This window comes from Aulostomus chinensis, chromosome 15 (assembly GCF_037954235.1).
Source record: "Aulostomus chinensis isolate RoL2024-O1b breed Wild chromosome 15, RoL_Achi_v1.0, whole genome shotgun sequence".
Taxonomy (NCBI): domain Eukaryota; kingdom Metazoa; phylum Chordata; class Actinopteri; order Syngnathiformes; family Aulostomidae; genus Aulostomus; species Aulostomus chinensis.
Genome location: NC_141334.1, coordinates 14,454,630 through 14,476,408, shown reverse-complemented (window position 1 = coordinate 14,476,408; position 21,779 = coordinate 14,454,630). Strand labels below are relative to the sequence as shown.

General features: G+C 41.6%; 1 protein-coding gene across 4 annotated transcripts in view; it reads left to right on the top strand.

Moving 5' to 3' along the window:
- The window catches only part of dlg4a (discs, large homolog 4a (Drosophila)), a 63,651-nt gene that overhangs the window by 25,651 nt on the left and 16,221 nt on the right, over nt 1-21,779 (top strand). For 3 of the 4 annotated variants that reach the window (XM_086225752.1, XM_086225753.1, XM_086225750.1), the window contains exons 2-3: nt 6,468-6,629; nt 14,719-14,775. In XM_086225752.1, the coding sequence (XP_086081878.1) occupies nt 6,468-6,629; nt 14,719-14,775 (219 nt within the window). The remainder of the gene's footprint in view (nt 1-6,467; nt 6,630-14,718; nt 14,776-21,779) is intronic. The other variant, XM_086225751.1, reaches the window with a different exon arrangement.

The following is a 21,779-nucleotide window of genomic DNA, read 5'->3' as shown; positions in this document are numbered from 1 at the left end:
AACACACATGCATTTTTCAAAGCGCTGCTTGTTGCCAACAGTAAAGAGAATACTCAAGTCATCTGCATCAAAGAGCTGTTTCACATGTTGGTGCACGTTTGTTGTTTCCAATAAACCATTAAGCAGTCTTACAGCTGTGCTGTGTTAAAATGGCTTCCTCTAGTGTTTGTGTGTGTGTGTGTGTGTGTGTGTGTGTGTGTGTGTGTGTGTGTGTGTGTGTGTGTGTGTGTGTGTGTACAAAACAGGAATGGGGGGAGGGTTAACACTACAATCCCTACTACAAGTGGAACATATATTAGATGTATGTACTCAACATAGAGCTCAGTTTGTTTAAATCAGTTCACAGTAAAATAGAGGGGAGACGTGTATATTAATGATTTCTAACTACACAAAATGAAAAAGGCTCAATTGATAAACGCAATGGTTCAAGTCCAGATTTCTCCAGAGGGCATGTGTCCTCCTCCTGAGCAGGTTGGCACTATGTGTTTGCTTGTGTGCGTGCGTGCGTGTGTGTGTGTGTGTGTGTGTGTGTGTGTGTGTGTGTGTGTGTGTATGTGTGTGTGTACATGTTTTTTTATTGATGAGATAAGATGAAGATGATGAAGAGTTTTGTATGTAGTGGGGGGTGTAATGATAATTGGAAGATTTTGTGAAACTATAACCTTTTTTCACTCCTGTAGCGAGCTTGCATTGCATGACAGACTACAGAAAAATAAAATATCATGAAAATATCCTTAAAAGGGAGAATTGCATTATTCTGTTGCATCCATTGCATTTTATTTTTGTCCAATAGCGATAAATATGCAGTTGTTAATGTAAATAATGAATCCACTCTGTCTGTAATTCTTGTCACATGTCAAATGAATATCATTCCTTCCTTCCTCGTCTCATAAATAAGCATCTTGTGAAAACAGACCCCAGACAGACAGCCCCTCTCCTCCTCCTCCTACCCACAGCATATTTACTGTATCTATGACTCTAATCTGATTTTTAAATTTGAAGATGATACATTTGTGTGGGTCTTATCAACACTGGCGATGAATCATCTCACAGAAATGAGATGCAGAATCCTATTAATTCAAGGAGACGCATTAACTGGGAAATGTTGGGTAAAAGAACAACAATTAAAAAAAGCAACAACAATTCTTCATGTATTTTTTATGATTGTTCTTGTTTTTCGTTGTTGTACTACAGGCTGTCTAGTGGTGAGGAAAGTCCAGCTGCACTTAAGGGATTTAATGTTTTTAGAGAAAGTCTTCAGTTGTATCGCTGAGAGTATTTTTGCTGGTTTGATCCAAGTTTTACTTGCTGCTGGGCAGAACATTTATTTCCTCTTTGTGTAAAATATCTCCCGGCACCACCTGCATGCGTCTATTTGAGCTTGATTTACAGTCATGAATTTATTATAAATAATAACTGTTCTGTCTTAGTGTCATTTTGAATGTACTGTTTGATTAGGCTCTCAGGAAAAAGTATTAACTTGTAAACTGACCTCATCTTCTTAGAATGTCGGCAGTCACCTTAGAGGTAAATCCATCCAGAGATGATGTAATATTTATTTATGTCTCCTTATTTGCTGACTGCAGTGAAAAGTAGCTTTTATTGATGAGCTGGTTGTTCAGGTAGAGATTAGAGTGAAAACACCCCTCAGCGGACTTTGGACAAAGAGTGTGTCTAGATTGTCTTAACTGGGGGATATCGATGCTCTTCTTTGTTAGAGACCTTCTTTTTAATTTCAGCAGGATAGATCCTTGCAGCATCCTGCCTGGCGCAGCTTTCTGTACCTGCCCCATGGTGAATGTAAAGACTGTTGTTGTTGCGCCATACGTAGCTACAGGATACTAACACTTGTCAGGGTGTTGTGCTGAAACACCTTAGAGAGGAGTCTGAAGTTATCACTGGCAGGCGATGAGTGAATCTCCTGTCTTCTGAGGCTTATATACACATGAAAAAAAAAAAACACACACACACACAACACAGTTCGGGTAGGTGTTGGCTGGCAACCGTAATCGTGATAATGCAAATGAGATGAAAGCTGTGTTGGGGTTTGGCACTTGAGGAGACACTTGAGAGTGAAAATCAACTGAGAAGGCAACAGTGGCGGTATCTTTGATAGACCTTAGTGGATATCGAGTGAACAGCTGACCCTCGGAGACATTGTTCTCTCAGCGGGCTCTGAGGGAGCCAGGAGGCCTTGAAGAAAAGGTGCCAGTGTCAGTGTGATTTTTGAAAGGTGCTAAACAGTCTCAGCTCAAGTGCGGCTGGTTTTACGGTGCAAGTGAAAGACAATCACAAATGTTCACTGAATACATTTTTCGATGAACATTCACTTTATCACGGGCGGCACGGTGGTGCAGTGGTCAGCACTGTCGCCTCACAGCAAGAAGGTTCCGGGTTCGAGTCCCAGCTCAGGCACAGGATCTTTCTATACGGAGTCTCCATGTTCTCCCTGTTCCTGTGTGGGTTCTCTCTGGTACTCCAGCTTCCTCCCACAGTCCAAAGACATCAAGAGGGGACGAGGCTGATTGATACTCTAAATTGACCGTAGGTGTGACTGTGAGTGTGAATGGTTGTCTGTCTCTATGTGTTGGCCCTGTGATGGACTGGTGACCTGTCCAGGGTGAACCCTGCCTCATGCCCGAAAGCTGCTGGGATAGGCTCCAGCCCCCCGCGACCCTTAACAGGATATGGATGGATGGAAATGTGTATTTAAAACCCTGCGTGGTTGCAGAGACAAAAGAGTTTCATAGAAAAGCAACACGCAATAAAAAATACATGTTTTTGTTACAAGTGATTCTTATTAAGTATATTTATTTAATTTACACGAAAACACCCTTCAGTTTGAAATGTGCTGAAAAACAGGAATGAAGTTTTACAGCGTCGTACCTCTGCGTGCATATGGAGCATGAAACACTCATCAGCACACGTTAAACAAAATAAATGAATGACGCCAAGGCTGCCGCTTCAGCTCACATGAGCAGCAGCGTTTCCCGGCTTCTGTAACATTCTACACATTAAATGCATTTGCAGTTAAAGTTTCTTGGAAATGACATGCCTGAGGGTTGAGGTTAGCTTTCGTTCCATTACCTAATGTACAGTAATTGAAAAGCTGGAGCTCGGTCCTTGAATTACCAACTGAGATGACGACGGTAGATAGCATTTGACATTTGCTCTATATTAAGTTAACACGTTTATTCAGCTGCTCCATGTGCAGTTACAGTGCAGACTCTCCTCTCAAAATCTCTTGAATAATATCACGTTCATTTCAAGATTGATTCTAAATTATTCTATTACGAAAAGGGGTCATAATTTTGAAGAAAAGGTTTATGTGTTCATGGAACGTTTTCCATATATAATATTTGCAGTGCTGCATAAGTGGGCATATGTTTGATATTCAGATTGACTTGACTGTGGGAGTGCTGCTCTTTGGCAGAGGTAGGATGAAACAATAAAAAAACAGATAAATGAATCCTGTATGTTTGTCTCCTCTGTGAAAAAGCACTTTGCTCCTTGATGTTTCTGAGATACAGACATTATTTTTCACAGGGAATAAACAATAAAAAAACGTTGGAATATTTATCTATTATTCCATATGAATAAATTTGATACAGGTAAGAACTAGTGATTGTAGGAAGTGTGTCTGTTCACGTTTGACAGATTTTGAAAATGTATTCAGATTTAAATCTGACGTGCACGATGTGGTCATTAATGGGTTAAAATGAAATGGGTTTCTTCTCTGATTTTACACTGATAGCATAAATCCTGGGACACCCGAAGGCTTTCTGTTGCAGCATAGTAATTAAGTGAACTGCTTGTACCAGTAGAAACCAATTTTAATTGTTGCAAGCAATTATAACCTTGCTGCTTGTAAGAAAAGAACCGAAGGAAATATTTTGTATTGATATAATGTCAGAAACCGAGATTACATCATATTTTGTTTGTTTTGCATGCCTAATTCCAGCTGATGGACCTTAACTGCCATGTTCTTACTTCCATCCATCCATCCATTTTCTACCACTTATTCCTGTTAAGAGTCTGGGGGGGGGGGGGGGCTATCCCAGCAGCTTTCGGGCATGAGGCGGGGTTCACCCTGGACAGGTCGCCAGTCCATCACAGGACCAACACGTAGAGACAGACAACCATTCACACTCACAGTCACACCTACAGTCAATTTAGAGTATCAATCAGCCTCGTCCCCTCTTGATGTCTTTGGACTGTGGGAGGAAGCTGGAGTACCAGAGAGAACCCACACAGGAACAGGGAGAACATGGAGACTCACACAGAAAGATCCTGTGCCCGAGCTGGGACTCGAACCCGGAACCTTCTTGCTGTGGGGCGACAGTGCTGACCACTGCACCACCGTGCCGCCTAACATGTTCACACTTCCAACATGACAACCAAATGCAGCTATACCCTGAATACTGCCCTCTCTTTCCCAAGTTAAAAAAAAACTTTAGCTTATTTCAAATGCCAACACAGATTTGTGTGTATCTTTAATGAATTTTATATTTTCATCATTAAAATATTACATCATAACGATAACCATCTTTCAGCTGCAAGACATTTATACTTTTAATGGTTTTACAGGGATAAATAATACAGGTGAAGTCTTTATTTGTACAATTTCAAATCAGTTCACAGTAAAATAGAGAGTAGACGTGTATATTAATGATCTCTAACTACACAAAAGGCAATTCAAGTCCAGATTTCTCCAGAGGGCATGTGTCCTCCTCCTGAGCAGGTTGGCACTGTGTGTGTGTGTGTGTGTGTGTGTGTTAATGGTGAGTGTGTTGTATGGCGCTTTCTGTGGTCGGTAGACTAGAAAAGCACCGTATAAATGCAAAGGGATTCAGTTACCAGAATCAGTGTATTTTATGGGGCGTGGATTAATGTCCAGTTTACCTCTAATGTTGCCACACTTTGTCACCTCATTGATCTATTTGCATTTGTCAAATCAAGCTTGCCGTTCCAAATTACAGATGAAGGATTTAGTCAGTATCTTAAGTTTTCTGTCGCCCTAGTTCTGGCCACAGGAAATGCACCTAGCTCCAGAAGGACGCTTACAAGCCACATCCCCCACCAGTGGGACAGAAGGCAACATAGCAGCATGAACATTGGTCATGCAAGAAAGGGGGAGGCGGTGGAGAGCAACGTGCTCAAGGCTACTTTGTGCTGTGATTCGTGTAATTGAATTGTCCTGTTTTGAGGGATTTTCTCATTATTCAATGTAAATGAGTGGAGTTTCCTGATAGCAGCGGGATTAGGAATGTTCTTTATCTGCAAAGGCTGGTATTAACTTTCATTATATTTCATCACCTACGTTTTCGTTAATGTAGCACTTCCGAAATGCACTGCTGACTCAAGAAAAATCCATACTTTGTGCCTACCAACCTGTAATTATGGAACCCAACTATTCATTTTCTCCCTGGTCTCCATGCCGTTGTTTTGTGCTTTCCTTTATTGATCCTTGCACTTTTTTTATTTTTACCCATCCCCCTCACTTTCTCCTCTATCTCCATCTCTAGTTCACTCCTTCTCTTACTTGCTGCCTCAGTGTAATGTGATCCAGGGCCGATGCTGGCACCCCCCAACTGTGGCACTGCAATCTCTGCTCTGCTCCGGTTGCTAGGCAGCCCGTCTGAGACAGGGTTTCGGTGATGCACCTCCCTCTCCGTCTGCCTCCAAATAGAAGGAGGGGAGAGTGGCAGGGATAGCCATCAGGCTATCAGCCAAAATTCAGATGATCACTCCGAACGTCTGTTCTCAAAAGCTTCACATCTGCAGTGCAGCAGCGCGTATTGTTGGCCTGGGAGCCATGACGGATGTGTAACCACATACAGGACAGTGGGCTAGACCTCCACTGTGACGCTGCCCACCTTCTGATGAGATTGTGATGGAAAGTGCTGTGTGCAGATTTTGTGTCATCACGCTTAGAATGGAATCCACCATGTGTGGCTAACACAGTGGGCTGCTGGCACACTGCCCGTGTGTGGGACATCGGTAGGGGAGGAAGGTTACTAGGAAGAAGCTGCATGATCTGCTACTGTAGAGCCATGAGTGTGAGTCACGGCTCTGTTTGCTCCATGTGGTTGTGGAGGATGACCGCCTTGCTCCTCTCACAATGGCAACATATAGAGGCCTCAGTTTCTAGATGACTTCACTTTGCACTTGTAGGCATCGCACATGTTCTGTGATTTACAAGCCATGTCCGCATTTAGCTTGAGACTCATCTGTGTTGCTGCTCCCTGGAGAGGAGAGTTTATCATTTGAGTGAGGAAAGACAAAATAGAGTCTGATTATGATGATCAACTTCCGACAATATGAGTGGCCTTAGATTTCAATTAAGCAGGCTAACAGCTGTTTCCTGTACTCAAGAGGTTTGGACTAATAGTCGTGTGTGTGTGTGTGTGTGTGTGTGTGTGTGTGTGTGTGTGTGTGTGTGTTTGTGTGTGTGTTCATGTCTGCAGAAGTACAGGTACCAGGATGAGGAGACGCCCCCCTTGGAGCACAGCCCAGCACATCTGGCTCCAGGGAAAAGTGCCGAGATGCTACACATGAGCGACAAGAACCTTGCTGCCATGGAGGCCATACATGGCTACACGCCACACACACATATCTCTCCTGTCAAGGTGAGAAACACACACACACACACACACACACACACACACACACACACACACATTGTTGATCAATACCTAACACTATTACAGCAGCACAATACACTCAGCTGTCAGCACTTAAGAATGGGGCCGGTTATTGTGCTAGAACATAAACATGCTGCTTGAACAGGGAACACACAGGAATATATTGCAGGGTTCATCATCATCACTGAAGCAGTAGGCCACAATTATCTGGGGTTTTTCAGCATAATTATCAGTGATCACTTTTGAGCTCATGCAGTGAAGCTACTGGAGGAGCTGATTGTTCTGATTATATACATCAATTAATGCACAATGAATCGTCATAATGATGCCCCTAGTTACCCAGAATACATTTCCAGCTTGAAATATCTAATTCAATCGTCATACTGATTTATAGACGTAATGATGTTTGTTTTTTCTACGCTGATATTTTCTACGCCTGGATTTAATTCAGCTCAGATGCTGGTGGATCACAGCAACACGAAATTTTGTTCTGTAGATTTTAAAACAGTAATACTACTTATCGTTTTATGAATTCATATTCAGCTTGAACATTAGATTGCAAGTTCTTCACGCTCCAGTACAGCAGACTTGTTGTTTGCGTGGACTTGTACTTAATGTTGGTTTTGGTTTGCCAGTAAAACCAAAGCAGAAGAAGAAGTGGGTGTAATTTCAGATTTTGTGGCAAAAAAAAAAAAAAAGTTTTCTGATGTGTCAGCGTCTGGATACGGTTCAAAACATTTTCATGGAGTTAGGAAAGGTCTGGGTGAAAACGACTACTTCCTTAAAGTCTCTCCTCAGACAAACGTGTGCTCGCCGTCTTGTGCCTACAGTTGAATGTTTGATCAATTCAGTCTAGTTTGAAACTAGAAGGCTGTTTGCACATGCATCTTTTCTCTGTGCTGAGTGACGATCTGATTTTAAGGTGTGGCCATAGGAGCAAAATTTGTGACATCACAAAAGGGTTGGATGCTGGTCCTGATCTGGGATTCAAAATACATGAATATGATTTTGAAACATCTTGTGTGACATTAAAAATATTTCAATATTGATTGATTTTTCTTAATGAGGGAAAAACCCAGATGTTATTTTGGGGATTTTAATATAAATAATTATAATTCTATTTCTGCACAAACAGTGTCTCTCTCACACACACACACACACACACACACACACACACACACATTCATATTTGTAGAGAATATTTTGCCTACATGTGTGGAGGGGATCATTATATTACATTATATTACATCATGTTACAGTTATCAAGCTAACATGAAACTTGCAGCTGTACCGCCGCAACTCTCCTCCTTATACCGACTCTCTCGCTACATATTTATATTTATTTTTAGCACTAAACAGCGTCTGCACTACTGAGCTCCACTACCTCAAATACATGCTCCTGATTATGAGAAAATATAAAAACCCATATTCTATGTTTGTAAAACAACAACAACAACAACAAATATGTTTTCAGTGTAAAAAAATCTTTTAAACTCGTGTTTTACATCAATAGAATTCTTTAAAAGTGTTGCACTATTTACTGGTTAATTACGGTTATTACCGTATTTATCTCTGGGATGGATTTTTAGGGAAACTGAATTTTGTTTTTGTTGGTATGAAAGTGCGCAAAGAATGACGAGGTAGATGTGAAACGTGTTAGTGTGGTGTTATCCAGTTTAACGAGTGATTTAGCAAGGTTGTTGAACGTCACATTCTCATTAGAGGCTGAGGCCCTCCTGAAGCTCTCTGTCCTAGAATGTCCTTATGAGAAACTTTATGAAAAAATCCATCTCTTGGCACCTTAAACAATCAGATCAACTTTGCCTGTGGATGAACATGATATTATAGCTTAACAGCATAAACATCAAAGTGGAATTGGACTCAAGATGCATGCAGGATGTAGTAATTGGACCACCAGGATGTACTCAGAGATCCATTTATCACGATAGAGGCGTGATGCGGTAAGGGCTGTACCAACGAAGACCTTCTGAATCGATTGCTGTATATCGTACGCCTTTGTGGAAATTTCCTCATGTAATCCAATGACACTGATCGTTTTCCATTGAGTGACCTGAGGCTTTGACACTGGAAATGTGAGCTGTGGAGGCTAACTTTGCAGAGCGCAATGCAGGATGCAGTGGTGAACCTCCAGACTGAACTGCTCCTTGATGGTAAAGACTTAGAATGCAAATCCAGAGAAACAAATCTCCGTGAGACGTCGACACAGACAACACCAGAGTGGGTAGCCAGACAGCCCGAGCATACAGCTGACATCAGTGGGAACATGAGCGCAGTCACTTTGCCTGGAGTGCATTAACGAATACATTCTGTAACTACAAACGCAAGCAGGTGTAAGCTGTAATGCCCACTTAATAATGATCCATCTCCTATACCCACAAATGCTCAACAGCATTAAGACTTCCTGTGTTTACTTACTTTGTGGGTGAGAGGGTGGGTGGGGTGTTTCTCTATTTCCCACATGAAATTACCCCGATGTCCCTGAGGAGTGAATACGGCCATTAAAATGTTCTTTTTAATGAGAAGAAAAATGAGCCTTATAGTTACTATGCTTCACCACAGCTATTTAAAACATACACAGCCTGTTCAGTATGAGCTGGAGTGGTCATAGAGATTTCTCCTTGAGGGTGCCGTGAGGATACTTGGTTCAGGAAAACTGTCAAACTGACAACCATGTGAAGAGTTGTTGCACTGGAGAATAAGTTCCAGGTATCACGAGCTGCTAGGAACAACTCATTAGGTGGCACAGTGCAACAGAACTAACCCTCAAATGAGCATCCCATTAGCATATCACATCCTGAGTGACGTAGGTCAGTGCAATCCAGGAGTGTAACTGTGTTCGGCAGTTATCAGCAAAAGCCTGTTTAATATTTAATAAATTCTAATTTTGCCACTTTGTTCACGACACTCATTGGAATTTACAGCGTGTTAAAGTGGAACATCAACTTTTTAAGTAATGCACATATTTGCTATCTTCTGCAAAGCCAGACTTTTGGATAGAGACCATTGTCCCCTCGACGTGCGCATTAGGAAGCTGAGACCCCCACAGACCTGCCGACTGCTCGTTAGCTTAGCGCAATGAATGGTTGTGGATGGGAAACAGGACCAGATGCAAAAGCCATCGATAGTATTTGCCTGTAAAAATATAACTAATCCTGGCCGACTCTCTGTAAGAAATAACAGCAAATAAACGTTTCTCTGAAACAGTCTCCGTTTGCATTTATAGAATCATAATTGATTCGTAATTTAATTGAGTACTTTTTAGATCAGACACATAGCCAAAGCTACTTCCCTGAAGGTCTACTGGGTGCAGTGATTTGTTGCAGCACCTCTAAACCTCTGCTGTAACTTTGGCCAACAAAAAAACTGTTAGAACTACTAACTACTAATCCACTCCATACCCACTCCCTAGAGAGCGTTCAGTACTGAATAAAATGAGCCATAATTTACTCGTGGTTTATTCATCTCTAAGTGTCTGGACGTCTGACCCTATGCTTTTCTGACCTTGAATCTAGTGGCCACCGCAGCTGGTGGAAGTTCTGTGGTGTCTAATTTGATGTTTAATTTGTGTCCTTTGTTGAACTAATGATTTTTTAATTTTTTTTCTCTGATCATGATTTACTGATTTACCACTTCCTTTAATGAAAAAAGGTGACTTGTTTCGGTTTACTACTTTTCTTTTAACTAACTGGGTGATTTTTCCTTGTCACGTTTTATTCTTGTTAGCACACTGCCAGGCCCGCCAAGTGCGCAAGGTGTAGTCTTTTTAACTTCTGTACAGCCTGAAGAGTTTAACTTGTAGTCATGCTCAAGACACCTTTAGAGAACTGTTCCACACTCCTGAAGAAGACTCCACCAGAAATGATGTAATAGTGTCACAAAAATATAATAGAGATTGTGGCAAGTACCATCCCCATGCCAACTTTCTAGGTATAAGAACTCCTGCATTGTCTGTACTAGGTCAGTTGTTTTGCAGGACAGCTCGGGCTTTGGACATTGCAAAGTTAATAAAGCTCTCTGGACTTAACTTTGCTGGAGTCCAGTGCTTATTTGGGTTTAAAATATTTTCACGAACAGGACTTAGTTGTATCTTGGACCGTGAAACTTTTTGAAACTTAGACTAAGAAAAAAGGTACCGAAGCTCAGGCGGGAGGAGGCCCGGACTCTAACTGGCCCCTGATTGGGCCCCACGACCTTGCCTGAAATTCCACATCAGTTCACAACAGAAAGGTGACATTTTCAAATGGGTTCTTATATAATCATGACAGCAAAAAGACTGAAAAATAAGACTGGGTGGAAACTGGAACAACATGTGAGAGCATAAGATTTTATTTTGTGTCCACATTTTCCTTACTGACCTTTCTAGCAGGTTTTATAAATCCATTCTCCCTCGCCAAGAGTTTGCTGTCCAGCATGAAGGCACCAGTAATCCTGCAGAAATGATGGGTGCATCATTTATTATGGAAATACACCATTACGGAGTAATTTAAGTCTGAAAATGTACGATGTGCTGCGTGACATCCTCACTGTGTCATATCTGTTACACGAGTCATTCAGCCACCTCCTGGAGGCTTGAGGTTTCAAACCACATATCAGGAATGCAGTGTCTGTTTGTGCTAAGTAATAATTATTCGTCAACAATCAACAATTAACATTGGTCATTAACAAGTATTGTCCTCCGCGCAATTCACCTCTATTGTTGTCCAAAAAACACATCAATATGCCACTGCACTGGGGTGATTTGCTTCTTCATTATGATGATCATGGGCAACGTGGTCAATTTTGAGTCCCAAAGAAATTGTTCTGCTCCTGTAAATAAATACCAACAACAGCGCCAATCCATGTATTAATCCACAGTTAAATAGTCCCCATTCAAATCACCATTCCCTCCTGTTTTAGTACAGATTGATAAATCGTCAAAATCCAGTTGTTTTAGGAAATGACTGGCCCTTTTGAAAATGGTAAATTAAGCATTGGTGTCTAATTTTAAAAAGATTTGAGTTGTCAGCAAGAAAAATTCGGCATGTTGCCATCAACAGAATAAGGACACTGAAAATAAGGGAGTGTTTGGTGTGTTTGGTTTGTTTTGGTGTGCTTGGCTTTAAACCAAAAGAGAAAATACTGCAAATCAGACTCATTTGCTGATTCAGCCCAGAACAAAAGAACTGTGGGTGTCACACAATCCTCGATCCATAGCTCGAATATGAAATGAAATAGGATCATTGGCATGGAAAGTAGACCATTTCTCAGTATGTACGATGTACATGTCCCCTACAATCTTTGCACAAATCCCTTCACTAGCTCGACTAAATATCTGCAGTTGTTGCGTGAGTCATATTCCACTGAAATGAGTGGACAAGATGTATTTTGAAGGACAGCTGCTTATAAACGAGGAGTGTCCGAAGATAGAAGTGGCAGAAAAATCACCATAACGCGGCTAAACTGAAGACGTTGCACTGAGACTTTTTTGACCACTCATCAGTCAGTGGTGTTTGTACACCATGACTTCAAATACCCTTCATTAGCGCCTTGTTATTCATGTGCTGCCTCTATGCAACAAAAGCACTTCTGTCTGGAGGAATGTGCGGTTCATATCTAGGTTGCAAAAACCTTCTCTTCATCCCATATCATTATGTGTAATAATGCAAAATCTTGAAGAGGTGCTGCATCAGAGAGATTTTTGTAAAAAAAAAAAAAAAAAAAAAATTAAACACTGGTGCCGCAAATAAAGTAGTAGGGGAAAAGCATTAAAATGATAGTAACAATACGAGCTACATTATTGTAAAATGAAGTCTCGATAGTATTGTTTTCCGGCATGAAAGGGAGTGTGTTGATGTTGTACACGATACTTTGGTAACCAGGAGTGGCCCTATTTCTATTTCCGATTATTTATGGAGTCTTGTGTTCCTCCTGAGGAAGAAACAATATTCTCATATGGAAAGAGGAACATTCAAATATTATTTTATGCTCAATTACTTCTGAGTTTGTATATTGTATTTGTTTGGGTAATGGTTATGCTGATGAAAATAACAAATGTGCTTTTGCTATTTATGATTTTAATTGTGTTATTTTGTTTTTCAGAGTAAGGTTGACAGTGATAATGACGGCCATGATGATGATGATGAGGAGGATGATGATGATGTGGTTTACCTACACTGTTACTCCTTATTTAGTTACTCCTCTTATTGTGTGTTATGTTGAGTATCTTTAGCAGATACCTGCATTCATCCCATTTCTCCATATCACAGTTTCACACCTCTTACTAGTGTGTAAGTACTCAGGTATTCTGCTTCGCACACACTGTTCCGACCTGTGATGGATGTTGTGTAGGGTTGTAGTGATGCTTTCATTGCAGGCTGCGATGGGATGATTGTCATGCTGTATACATTTATTTATCTAAGGTAGGAAAAAATGCATCTGGATTGAATGCGAGCTAATTCGGAGGGGGTCTGGGTCGCTCACTCACACGTGTACCAGGTATCTGGGCTGGGACACGTGAAGTGGATGATCTGGTCCAGTTGGTTTTGAATACCTTAAAGCTGCTACTATGAGCTTTAAGTTTGTGTTGACTCTGGTGCCCCCCTGTGGCCAAAAGTGGTTGACCTGAATAAGGATAGCATTTCTCCTCAGCGCCAAATTGTGACTATGTAAGATTCAATTCAATGCAGGACCACAGGCAGCAGCTACATCAGTTAAAACATCCTCATCGCTGCTTGAATTTTCAGCAGATCAGACAAATGAAGCGCATTACTGCCTCCTGCTGGTAAAAAAAACAACAACAGCGCATTTAGAGTGAGGAAGACATGACTTGAAGTTAAGATAATGTCAGGTGTGAACTGATCTACTTTGAGCTGTCACTTGTGATCGGATCACCCCAAGACATACGTTAATGCCAGGTCTGACCAGGGCCTGAGGGACCTCAGGGGAGGGGGAGGGTAGTTTGATCAGGTGTTCATGACAGATGCCTTGCAGCGCATGAACAAAGCCCTGACAACCAGAATAACACTTCTAAAAAGCATAAATACAGAATACTCTCATTAAAACCATTTCAACTTTGTTGGAAAAAAAAAACCCTCATCACAATCAGAGACGAATATAGAAAATATATCTTGAAGGGTTATGACATTTGTTGATGTGCAAGTTCAACGTTGTCTGTTTGTTTCATCTCTGCTCTTCAACTACTGCTCACATGCCACTGACTAAAGGGTCTCCGGAGGGATCATTAACAGTCGGCGCAAGAAAAGAGAGGTGCAGAGATAATATCTGTAAATATCAGGATCAGCAATAACTTACCTCCCAGATATCTGGATCAGCAGATACAGCTGTCCTAACATTCATACTTTAATGATGTTTTGCTGCAATGTAATACTTCCCCAGTGGGAGGGGAGAGTGTCTCCTGACATGTAAAAGCACTGCAACTGCTGCTTCATTGTACAATGCACAGGCATTGTTCAGAGAAGCAGCTTTAGTTGTCATTGCAGAGTCACATCAATTTTGATTCAACAGATGTAACAGTCTATTATAGTGTGACCGATTCTAAACAACCTTTTTTTTTCAGTAGCCTGTCAATATGAGAGTAAAGGACAATCCATTACGGGTGGAAAAAAGAGGTTTTATCGCTCTACACGTGTATTTGTGGTTTAACATATCATCAAATGATGGATAAGAGTCGCAGGAGTCAAAATCCAATTGAATTCATGCATGGATACAACAACATAGCTACAACACTGTGTTACACAACGGTAAACCATCCGTGTTTTGCAAGTGGTGCCTTCATGATGGTACAGGGTCAATTCACAGCACGGGCTGCAGGTTTGTCGCAGATTGGTGAATTTATCACGATGTGTGCTTCAGTTCTGATAACATAGCTGATCTTGGTCCTAGTAAACTGGTTATAGTGAATCGTCCCGTGTGAAGAAGGTCACGCATGGACTTGTCAGCAGCCCGCTCTGATGAACTAAAAAAGAAAAAGGAGAAGAAGCCACACCCACTTTTGTTCCCCTGTATCCATCTGCATGTCCTGCACAATTACCCTCTCCCTTCTGTTGTTTTGCAGCCAGTGTTGATGTCTACAGGACACACTCCAATGTACACCTCAGCTGTTTCCACACTGGTAAGAGCACAGCAATCCGTTCCGACCCGTCACCCGGAAAGTCGCCGGTATCATCATCAGTCATGTCCCCATTTCCTGTCTCTACTCGGTGTAGTTTCACTCAAATGTGTCTGATCGCGCCAAGACGGCGTTCACACTCATTCTCAGTGTCACTGTCTTCAGCTTCAATCTGTGATTATTTTGAGGCCTGAAGTCAGATGTTTGGAAATGACAAGCTTATGAATGTTCTTCCATCAATCTATCAAATCATGTGATATTCAGATTTGTTTGTTCTACGCGTTCCTGCAGCTCGGCATCTGCATAGTAATATTTCCTAAAACAGGCCAAACAAAGCCCTCGTGACACAAAACGAATACTACATCACTTTTCAAGCTTTGGTTTGGGTTGAATGCTGACGGTGTCATGCGGCAGCAGGATTTGATGGACAGATGTGATCTTTTTGAAGGGCACATAGAAACCTGTAGGTGTCAGTGTTAGACTGTGCAGAGGGACTTTCAGAACTTTGAAAGGATGGGTGACTCACTGGAAACATTTTATCATACTACTAAAAGCTTCCTAGCTTTGAGTTTCCTCTTAAAACCAATTCAAAAAGCTGCCGAGAACAACTTTTAACAAAGAATTGGAGGAAATCTTAAGCAAAGAGAATGTTTCAAGTTGACTTGGTCTGCAGTGATTGGCTGCCGGTTGTGGGATGTGTTCCTGTTGGTGATGTCATCATAGAAATATAGTGGAAAGGGGTGTCCTGCTGCCGTTTTCGAGTAAAGATTTAAAAATAAAAGTTTGAATATGAAGCTAAGAATAATACACTGACTGGTGAACAAATCTGGTTAAATAATCAGTGAACAGAAGCAGCCATTAAATCCCAGTCTAGATTCCGACCACGGCTGATAAGACGCCACACGCTCCAAACAAAAGAGACTCATGAACTGTTTTTCCTTCTTGCACAACTAAGAACATCATTGATGAAGTGGAATATCATCAAAAGGCTCTTGATCAAAGTAATACCGTTTGAGAAAGAAGAAGCTTAGAATCCTTTTAAATGTTCATGTGACTCTGTGTTGGGGTTCTTTGTTATTTGGTCTTCGTGATCTAAGAGTCCTCTTCACTACTTCTCACAGATTTAGGAGCCGGTTTAGGTGCAGAAGGGAGTCCTAAAGACTGACACAGCCATTCATTTTAAGGGTCTCTCCTAAATCAACAAGTTAGAATCAACTTTGAGCCTTAAAGATTTCTTACTAACACAGGTTCTATTTGATGAATTAAATCCGACATCAGCCTCCCGGTAACTGCTCGTCTGGTGTTTCAAAGCTAAATATTTAATGTAATGACAGCAGAGTTCATAGAAAAGTGCCATTTGACCCAATACAAGATAAATGATCATTTATAAACATGAGGAAGATATGAATTAAAAAAAAACGATTAGAAGTTTAAGTGAATGTAATTAATCTAAAAGGGAATAACGGGATCATCTTAAGTGCCTCTGAAGTAGTTACTACTGTAAATACGTCTGCTGACCTTGGATACACACTGCACGTTGATGATAAATCTATTTAACACAACCACCCTTCAACCTGAAGTCATGAATAACACACACACACACACACACACACACACACACACACACACACACACACACACACACACACACACACACACACACACACACACCACTAAATAATGAACAATCCATAAATAAATGTATACTTTGAATTGTCCACACTGGTTTGGCATAGTATCTCCAGGATGCATTGCAGTAATGTGTGTGGGTGTCTTTGCAGCCGGTGTAGTACTCGCGTAGTTGTCATTGGTGTGTAGGCGGCGTCGTCAGTCTGCCTCTTTATTGCTTTAATGGCGTGGGGTTTGCCAGCACCACTCCAGGCCCCATTGATTTATGGGCAGGATTGACTCTAGGAGCACTGCAATGATTTGGCAAAGTAAGAGGAGATCTTTAGGTTAGGCGTGATTTAGCAAAGAGGTGCTCCAGCTTCGAGTGACACTTTTTTTTTTAACACGCAAGATAATTTAATTACTTTTTTTTTCACATGATACCACAAAGAACTTTTGATATTGATCCCCCCGGCCACCGCTTCTCTACGAGACTAGTATGTCCTTGTGTATGGTGCTGCATATTTGATGATGACATCATCTGATGGGTGCTGGGATAAAAATGCTAAACATCCAAAGGATTTAAAACAAAAAATAATGCTGTCAGACAACTGCAAAACCTTGAGTGTGGCAGAAAGTTTATCCATTCACCTTTACAACAAATTCAAAAGGCACTCATTTATCGATGTACTAAGTTCTGCTGAATTCTCTTAATTAGTCTTCCAATTATCTGTAAACTCATACCTGTGTTTGGACTCAACTTGTGTGAAACCTCTTTGTCAGTTACCATGTTTTTCAGATGTTGTCGACTAAAATCACAAACAGGTGATTTACGGGTGAATACGAGCTCGCTGTTCTCCCTGCCTTTGCCTGTGCTCCTTCCATGCATCCAAGGTGCCTTATTTCAGCTGCATTCCCTGCTTCCTCTCAGCTCACCTCTGCTCCAACTCCTCCTCTACTTTCTGTATCTGACGTAATCAGTGTCACTTCTGTCTTCATTGTCTCTGACTGTTCTCCCTGCCTTTGGCTCTCGATGTATGCTCATGGAATGAGCCATTCCACCAAATTAAACTTACTGTAATGGCAATTCTTTTTTTTTCCTTTTACTTTTTTTTTGCCTTAAGGGGTCCTGACTGAGCAAATATGTACTTAAGTTCCTGAAATCAAATCAAATCAATCATGCAAAAGAACCTGAAGAGACACATTAAGGCTCACCGCAAAAAAAAAAAAAGGTTTTCATTCATTAAAACTGGACTCAAATAGAAGTTTTCTTTAACTAAGATAAGAGTAAAATGCTCTGACTGGCAGCTAAGACTTGAGTAGATGGGGGGGGGGTGGGGGGCTCAAAAATATGCACATTAATGGAATTGAAATAAACCCACATGCCTTTTAGTTTTATTCTTTATTCACTGACTGGGATCCATCTTGAAAATTTAAAAAATTTACATGGACAGATTGAGGCTCTTCAGCTGAAAACATTACACAACACACACCATTAATCCAGCACCAGAACAAGCTGGGAGCACAAACCAGCAGACTGGAGAGTGAAGACACCCGCTGCTGCCCAGTTTATGTTATACTCCAATGGAAAGGGATACGCTTTCTCTCCTTCCGAACCAGAGAACTCTTTCTTTTCATACAAATCCAGCTTTGGAATATCTGTCAAGCCAACCTCAAAGATGTATTTGAGACACACACACACACACACACACACACACACACACACACACACACACACACACACACACACACACACACGGGTGCGCATGTTTTAAATGTAGTTCTTTGCTGCACTCTCGTCTGGTCTGTATCTGGTTTCTACCTTCATATTCTCCGTCCTCCTTACTTTTCTTTAATAAATGTTTAAATATGTCCCTGCAGCTTCAGAGTAATTACTGTGCAGCAGCAGTCCAGGTCCTTTGGGAAGGAGAGTGGGGGTGGGGGGTAGTGGGGGGGGGGGGTGCATGCAGAACTAGAGAGAGAGAGAACGCTGTTCATGCTTGATGACAGAAGACGGATCGAGCAGACCTTGCGATTGGAAGGGTGAGAAATTTGGATAGGTAGACGGAGGATTTTTATTTAACAAAATGAGCTGACAGCTTGTCCTTCAGCATGTCCTTACATAAGTATGTTGAATGGTTATGTCTTTGTGTGTGTTACTCGCCTGGCGATCCATCTGTCTTTCAGACGGAAAGTGCTCAAGTGAGATGCTAAGAGTTTTCTTTCTTTCTTTTTTTCACTCTTTTCATTGCAATCAGTTGTGCACTTTTTTAAGGCTCCTTTCACCACAAGTTATTTTTACACGGTGGTGCAGTGGTCAGCACTGTCACCTCACAGCAAGAAATTTTCCGGGTTTGAGCCCCGGCTCCAGCACTGGATCTTCCTGTGTGGAGTCTCCATGTTCTCCCTGTTCCTGTGTGGGTTCTCTCTGGTACTCCAGCTTCCTCCCACAGTCCAAAGACATCAAGAGGGGACGAGGCTGATTGATACTCTAAACTGACTGTAGGTGTGACAGTGAGTGTGAATGGTTGTCTGTCTCTATGTGTTGGTCCTGTGATGGACTGGTGACCTGTCCAGGGTGAACCCTGCCTCTCACCTGAAGGCTGCTGGGATAGGCTCCACCCCCCCCCCCCCCCCCCCCCACGATCCTTAACAGGAATAAGTGGTAGAAAATGGATGGAAGGATAAAATAAATGGCCAACATTATTAATTACCTTACAGCAGGGTTACAGGGTCGTGACTATTAGCTAAAAAAGATTCTTTCTTTGTGTTGTTAATTCGAGTTAATTCATGGCAAAAAAGTTATAATTTGCTTTAAAACTATTTTTTGTAGAAATTGCTGCAGAATAATTGCAATGCTTTCTTAGTAGACATTAAATGTTTATATACACAACATATAACCCAATGATAGTAACTCCTTTCACACATCGCTGCATCACTGGGGGTTTGACTGATTAACTCTCTGGTCAATATTAACTGATATTAGCTGATATTAGTGGATGTGTCAACACTTTTTTAGGACAGGCAGTGCAGCACTGATGTCATGTCAGATAATAAAAGGTATAACAGTTCATAATCCCTCATAATCCAACCCCAAAAAATCCCATGGAGGTCAAGCCCTAGTCTTTCGATCACCTATTTTTTTTTTCAAGTGTCCAAAAAACATTCAGAACATGAAAAGAACAAAATCACAGTTGAGTTTTCACTATTCTGACAGACTGGCAGTGGAACTGGGACTTCAAGGCCTCCAGCTCCCCTCCCTCCTCTCGTTTTCAAGTGGAACAAGTTAGGCCATTTTGAGCTGCATGTCCTTCTACATTCAGCCAAAGTATAATTCCTCGCCCTCTCACATCAGCAGCATCAACATTATACAGACAGACAGCTAAGTAATTGCCGTCAAACTTCCCTGCTCGCTGTGCAGCAGCAGCAGCAGCAGCAGCAGGAGGGGATGGGAGGGGTGGCAGCAGAAAACATGAACTGCATTCTCGTTGAGCACAGAGTGGTAGCAGGAAGGCAGCCCACTGATGACGAGGAACTGAAGGATTTGTTTTAAAATGCTGATTTTTTTTTTTTAATCTGGATGGGTGATTTTTGTTTTATTCTTTTATGTTTTTCAAGACATGGACCACAGGGTGTCCGATAATAAGGAGCCTCTTGTCTGGGGGGATGGAATGGGGATTCTTCAGAGGAAATCTATAGCAAGAATGCACTAATTGGGTCGTGTTTGCTCTTCAGTTCAGGATTTGAAATTATATTTGTAATATAATCCTCCGTCCCAAAGCATGCTAATGTCAGTTTATTTAAGGGGCACGAACAGAGTTGAAATGTATATATTTTTAATTGAGGCAATCTAGAAACCCTTTGGTGAGTTATGGCAGTGTTTAGATCTGATGGATCACTTTGCAAGAATGCTTATGTGGTGTTTTTGAAAGCACACACATCTGGTGCGTACTCTTCTGGACACGAGTTCACTGGGTGTGTATGTTATTTTGGGAGGTAAGCAAGGTTTGCTCCCCAGTCTCAACCCTGATTCCGTTTTTTTTTGCACTGAGACATCATGTTCATGACCGTGTGGTACGCTAGAAAGATGGGCTGCCAGCTCCTCAACAACGTGCGGAAAACCAAGAAACTAAGACATCGTAAGATGGTAGGCATGTTTTTATTTATTATCATAAGTAATATGAATTCTTGTTTGGAGAATTGTGAAAATGCATTTTCCACTTTTGCTGCACTGAAGAGGTGTTTGTGATTGAAGTGTGTGTTTGATTATGTTCACACTCGCGAGGCTTTGTTTGGCAGAGCTCAGGTCAAGTCTGCCTGAACCTGTGTTTAATCACCGCAAGCAATCAAATCCAGAAATATTAATGAAATCAAAATGATTGTGTGTGTGTGTGTGTGTGTTTGTATCTTTCATTTAATATTGCAGCAAACATGGAGGTGTAGGTGGCAACAACCAACTGCTCTTCACACACACCATGTGGGATTTAATAATTGAGCATGATCCCCCCCCCCCCCTCCCCCACAAGGACAGCACACAAACACACACACCTATAACTTTATATGCCACACAAGCAGTCTGGCACACAAAAATCTTACAGCTACACATTGTTAGACTCTACACACACACACACACACACACACACACACACACATCTTCTCATTTCCATTCATTTAACCGCACTGAGGTGAGGGGCAGTCTGGAGTCTGTGCTACTCTTATCGGTCTCCTCTTCACTCTCTTAAGAGGAAGAACAGATAAAAATTGTGCACCACCCATAATGACTGCACACTTCATTGGTGCATATAAAAAGGAGGATTTATTTAATAGACACACACCAACTCATATTCTAGAGGTCCTCCAGGTAGCGTGCGGAGGACATGGAAACTCACTGATGCAACCCCTGGCCCTGTCCCGCTAAACATAAATATTTATTTTGTATTTAGTATTGTTAGCATGTAAACAGGAAACACAGAGATCTTCTTAACGAAACAGCTGACTGACGTGATCGAGGTTTGGCTATGGATTGCTTGTGTGCGTATGTATGGAGGCAACAAAAACAAAAACAAGAATGCATTTTTCTTAATGGTATTGATTAAAAGCACTCTTTTCTGCTGCTGGGATGCTAAACTATTGATATGTGTCATTTTCTTCTGATGATTATTCTGAGCATTGCCTAAAACAGCACTAGACGACGCAGCTTGAACGTGCAGACGTGGAGGAGGGTGGTGAATAGATGGTGTTAAAGTAAAGGTGGCCTGTTGGACACGGCTACATGGAGCAGCTCTGGGAAGACGCTGTTATGATCCTGCAGTTAGCAGCTAAACCTGAGCTCCGGCGCTGGTTTGCTGGAGCCTTCAGCGGATGAGTAATTTCTCTTAATGCGTCCTTTAACTGCTATC